Source organism: Atta cephalotes (assembly GCF_000143395.1).
Source record: "Atta cephalotes unplaced genomic scaffold scaffold00017, whole genome shotgun sequence".
Classification (NCBI taxonomy): Eukaryota; Metazoa; Arthropoda; class Insecta; order Hymenoptera; family Formicidae; genus Atta; species Atta cephalotes.
Window position 1 is genome coordinate 858178 of NW_012130081.1, and position 5379 is coordinate 863556.

The 5379-nt window shown below is 32.4% G+C and overlaps 1 protein-coding gene across 1 annotated transcript in view; it reads left to right on the forward strand.

Annotated features, from left to right (window-relative positions):
* The window catches only part of LOC105618481 (protein abrupt), a 59663-nt gene extending 56911 nt beyond the window's left edge, over nucleotides 1–2752 (forward strand). Inside the window, exon 6 of the mRNA XM_012200013.1 lies at nucleotides 1806–2752. Within this exon, the coding sequence (XP_012055403.1) occupies nucleotides 1806–2752 (947 nt within the window). The remainder of the gene's footprint in view (nucleotides 1–1805) is intronic.
* Nucleotides 2753–5379: the final 2627 nt, after the last annotated feature.

Here is a 5379-nt window from a genome sequence, read left to right on the forward strand (position 1 = left end):
TATATATATATATATATATATATATATATATATATATATACACATAAAGAGATATACATAGAGTTGATTTTGTATAAAATGTAAAACGAAACAGTATTTCCTGTAGAGCCTGAAGCGTAGATCACGCCGTAGAGAATGAAATGATATACTTACACACTGCGACATCCGGCGTACGCCGGACATTGATATAAGAATTAGATTACGTATCTAAGAGAGAAAACAATGTTCCTCTAAGCTGAGTAAGCCAGCCTTATGTTAAATAATATAGTCTTAAGAGTGTAGAAACTGAACAGAAGAGCGCACGATGACTACGACGAAACCGAGCGGTTCTAAAGATCCGTTTTACTCTTATGATCGCGAAGAGACACGAAATTGCGCTATGTGTGTGAGGAATGCTGGCGTGCATACACGAAATGCATGAAAATATGCAGATTACTATGTGAGTGAATGAATTGCGAATGAATACGTCGACCAGAAGTACAGGTCGCTTAACAATGCCTAGCCTTATTTTTCTACGTCTTACGTTTCAGTATTTCTTAGGTCAAGAGTGCCCCAAAAGACGTTACGTTCGAAATCGTGCATATACTAGAATACGCCGCGAATAAACACAAGGAAATATATTTATATATATTTCTGTGAATGTACGAGTTGTTAGTTGCGGATCTCAAAAGGAAGTATTAAAATACAATATATATTAGTTTTTAACCATTAACACACTTTTTATTGGGCTACCTCCAATTTGGCTCAGATAATCTTTTTTTATTTAGTATTTGGAGTATAGAATTACATAGAAAAAGAATTATGTGTTGAATGAATTATTCAAAGTTATGGTGAATTATTATTTTTCCGAAGTAGATCACAATAAGAAGGATGAAAAAAGACCAAAATTGATGATATTAATTCAATTTATGGCTTATATGAGGAGATTTACAGATTTTCCTTTTTTACTAAAAAATAATTTACTATAACTTTGAATAATTCATTCAGGATATAATTCCTTTTCTACGTGATTTTGCATTCCAAATACTAAATAAAAGACATTACATGAGTCAAATTGGAGATGACCCAACGAAAAGTGTTAATGGTAAGACAGAATTTGCATAAAATTTTTATTAATTTATATACGAAATGTATTATATATTCGATATTATATTGTTTGGAAAATCGGGCGTTGCAAAGTAATCTTGTTCATTTATTAATATTATTTATTATCGGTTTTATCTTTTCCTGGCTGACAACTCGTACTATAAATAATGTATAGAATACCGTACATATTATTTTAGCAGATACTAGCTTCTATATACATATATATATATATATATAAATATATATATAAGATGTACGAAATAAAGTCTATACTATTTAAGTAATGCTTTGTACAATAAAAAGTACTCACAGAAAAATTCAGAGTATTATATTTCCACAATCTCTTATGAATAGTTATAACACTCGATTACAACATCGATGTGATCGATTTTAAAAGAAAGACAGTTAATATTTCGTGTAATTCTCTCTTATCGTATTTTTATGTAAGTAGAACTTTTTTGTTTCATCAACAGTTTTTCTATTATTTTTATTCTTTCTCAACTCAACAATATAATATAAAATTAGACGATATAATTTTAATTATTTACAAAATTAATTGCCTTTAATGAGAGAATAAAATTTGGAATATCGATATAAATCAAAATTCCTATCGAAAAAATCATTGTCAAGCGGTTATATATTGATCATCAATGATCCAATTTTCTTTCTTCCATAAAAAAAGAGGTACATGCTCTTACCCATCCATCATTTATTTTCAGTCACTCGACGAAGTCTGGATATGATTCGAGTTCGTGCAACGGATCCTAGGCCTTGTCCGAAGTGCGGAAAGATGTATCGTTCAGCACATACATTACGCACTCATTTGGAAGACAAACATACAGTCTGTCCAGGATATCGCTGTGTTTTATGCGGAACAGTAGCAAAGTCTCGGAATTCTCTACATTCACACATGTCGAGACAACATCGAGGCATCAGTACGAAAGATCTTCCAGTTATGCCGATGCCCAGTAAATTCGATCCAGAATTGGCGTCCCGTTTATTAGCTAAGGCTGGAGTCAAGGTGAGTCCGGCTGAACTTCGCGCACGAGCCAGTCCAACAGCATCTCGAAGAAGCGACATGAGGTTGGAGCCACCTCGTGCAGGTGCATCCGAAGTTGACAGCTGCGGCGGTGATGATCCCGAAGACCTTAGCCTTAGGTATAGTTCGCCACTTTCGAACACCGTTATTACTAAGGTAAGCGGCAACAGCAACAGTAGCAGCAATAGCAAGAATTCGACAACGATCGTCCCCAAGTCCTTGGATGCCATGCATGGTAATGGTGATCTCAACATGGCACCACTGCCACATGGCAGTCATCATTCAGGCCACAATACTAGTGCGATTGCTGGCTCGGCGATTTTGGACACCTATTTGCAGTTTATTGCAGAGAACTCTGGCCTATCGGCGATAGGACTTGGCCCTGAGCATGCGGCCGCCGTGCATGCACATGCCGCTAAGATGCGCATGAATCTGGAAAAACACGGCAGTCGCAGCTTGGAAGATTATCCTATCATTGGCAGAGACGAGGGTCGAGGTTCCGGAGTTGTTCATGAGGACAGACAGGAATTTGACAGACACAGCGGACTTGTCGATGAAGCGGAATCGTCAGGTGCGGATGATGACGAATTTAGCGAGAATGAGGAGCCAGAAGTGATAAAGGAATAATTCCTTCCTTTTAGAATAGCTAATGATTTTAAAGAACATCTTCGAATTAATGACGAGTTCCTCGAAATGATCTGCAATTTGCGGCATTAATTGGCGTTCGCGACAATTCTTGTTTGAATGAAGCAAGGAAAGTAATATATATGCCAGATCGTCCATCCGAAGAATCGACCAACGATTCTTGTTTCTTATTGCCTGCTCTATTACTGCGTGAAATAACTTGTGAAGTTTATCGGATGCCAGATATGTTTGAAAAATTAAAAAGTCTTCAAAGTATTTTGACGCAAACAGATTAGATGGTGCGTGGATAAGCTTGCTTGTTGGATTAGAGTCACTTAATTGCCATTACAGCAAGTAAGCATATGTATATATGCAAAACTATGCATATGCAACACGCACATACACATACATGCATACAGATACACACATATATATGTATACAGCGCGTATGCGCGATGGAGAGCACCCACATATACGCCACAAATATTCCATCCATCTACCTCAGTGCACATAATAGATGATAGAACAGACTAACGAATCTCAATAAATGAAGAGAAGATGAAGTACGCCGTTGGATCGCAGAACAACAATGATCGCAAGGTTTGATTGTTGCAAGCTCTAAGATATCAAATATGATGACTAGGCAAGGCAATTTTGCTATTTATTTCTCAAAAGTTTAAATGACTTAAAAATTTATGTGCGATAATTAACACATTTGTTATTATGTTATTATTATTATAAATGTTGAACACACATTTTTATATCACTTAAATTTATAAAAACTTTAGACTTTCAGACAACATTTAGTTATTTAAAAACTTTTTATTTGGGTAATGTGCGTAGCGAATAGTATCATATCGTATCTATCAGATGCACATAATTGGAATACTTTGATATATTAATGCCATGTCATTCATATATGAATGACACTCAATTTCATAAAAAATTCTCCAGAAAGTCAAATATATTTTCTTTTATAATTTATTATTTTGCCATAAAAATAAAAATTATTATTATTAAATAATAAGTCTTTTTATGAAAATTTGACATTTCTGTATTTATTTTTATTTAAATGACTAGAGGAATTTTTAGAAACAAAAAATGTCATTCGTATATAATGTAATTATGTTAATAACGTTTAATACATAACTGTCTCCTGCTCACTAAAAAAAATTGATATGGATTATAAAATATTCTTGTAATTGCAGGCGCATCTGAAACTATTATAGACTTTATTCGCGATATGAGTACGATAATTGTGTTTTAGTCTTGCTCCAATTAAATATTCTTTAGTGGAATTTAAATATAATTATTCACATCATCAATTTGTTCAAATTCAGGTATTGGATTTTTAAGATAAATATTTTAGCGGAATATCATGTAATTCTCTATATAGCTTTAAGCACTATAAATATCAATAAATTACAGCTTGTATATATTTTTCGAAAGGTAACTATTTACTTTAATTGCAATTTGTTACAAAAAGAAAATGAATTTTTTAATTTTAAAACAAGTAAAATATTCTCTAATGCCTAAAAAAATTGAAGAATTTTGCAAAAGGTAACTGATAATTTTGTAACTTAATTAAAAATACTTATGTATTACTTATGTATAAAAACATATCTGTATTAAATAACAAAATATGAATACTAAATACTTAATTTATCAGATGAAACGGATAAATTTAAATAACGTTGAAACACAATCATAACTGAATTATTATATTTATATTTATTTTGAATTGAAAAACAGTGGAGCGAAACTGGATCACAATTAAATCGCCTCTATATCGATAGTGAATAAAGCATCTCGATTGTACATATACACGCTTTTGATATTTAATTAATCTTTTGAATTGAAAAAAAGTTGTTTTTTTGAGAACATTTTTTTATTCAATGTTAAATGTGAGTTCGAAGAGTAAAAAAAGTACTGAAAAAAGTATGTCAATCATTTTGACATATTTGTATAGATTACGTGCGTTGACCCATTTAAGATTTGATTTAATTTTGGCTAATTACAACTGGATTTGTTGTTTATATTCTGTTTTTCTTTTCAAGTAAGTAACTTAAAAAAAGGAGAAAAAAATGTGGAATATTTAATTCCATTTTTAGTTTCTCTTTAACCTCACCTTTTCATCCTATCATCTCTTGCATGCAACATTTCTTTTGGGACAGATATTTTAAGCTTGCCATGACGTAGTTAAGTAGTGATTTAAGTTTGTTGTTGACAGGAAAAAAATACGGTAGTTATCATATGTCAGTAATAAAATATTAGAAGTAAAATCGGCGCGGTTTTCGAGATTGTAAATTGCACTAATTATTAACGAACTACGATAAAAGGCGATTAAATTTATTCCGCGATCTCGCGATGAGAGACTGCTATGTTTGAACGTAAATGCGTTTAAACACACGGCTTCTCGAATAATGCAACGAATATATTATTATTCGTTGCTTGCGCAAACGTAATGTTCTTAGCGCGATAGAGATTTCTTCTATTTTCGCGAGGCGTAGAGAAAAGTTAAAGGAAGATTCGCCACTGAAACGTGCACGACGCGAACGTCGTGAAATTGTTCCTACTAATATATATATATATATATATATATATATATATATATATATATATAATATATA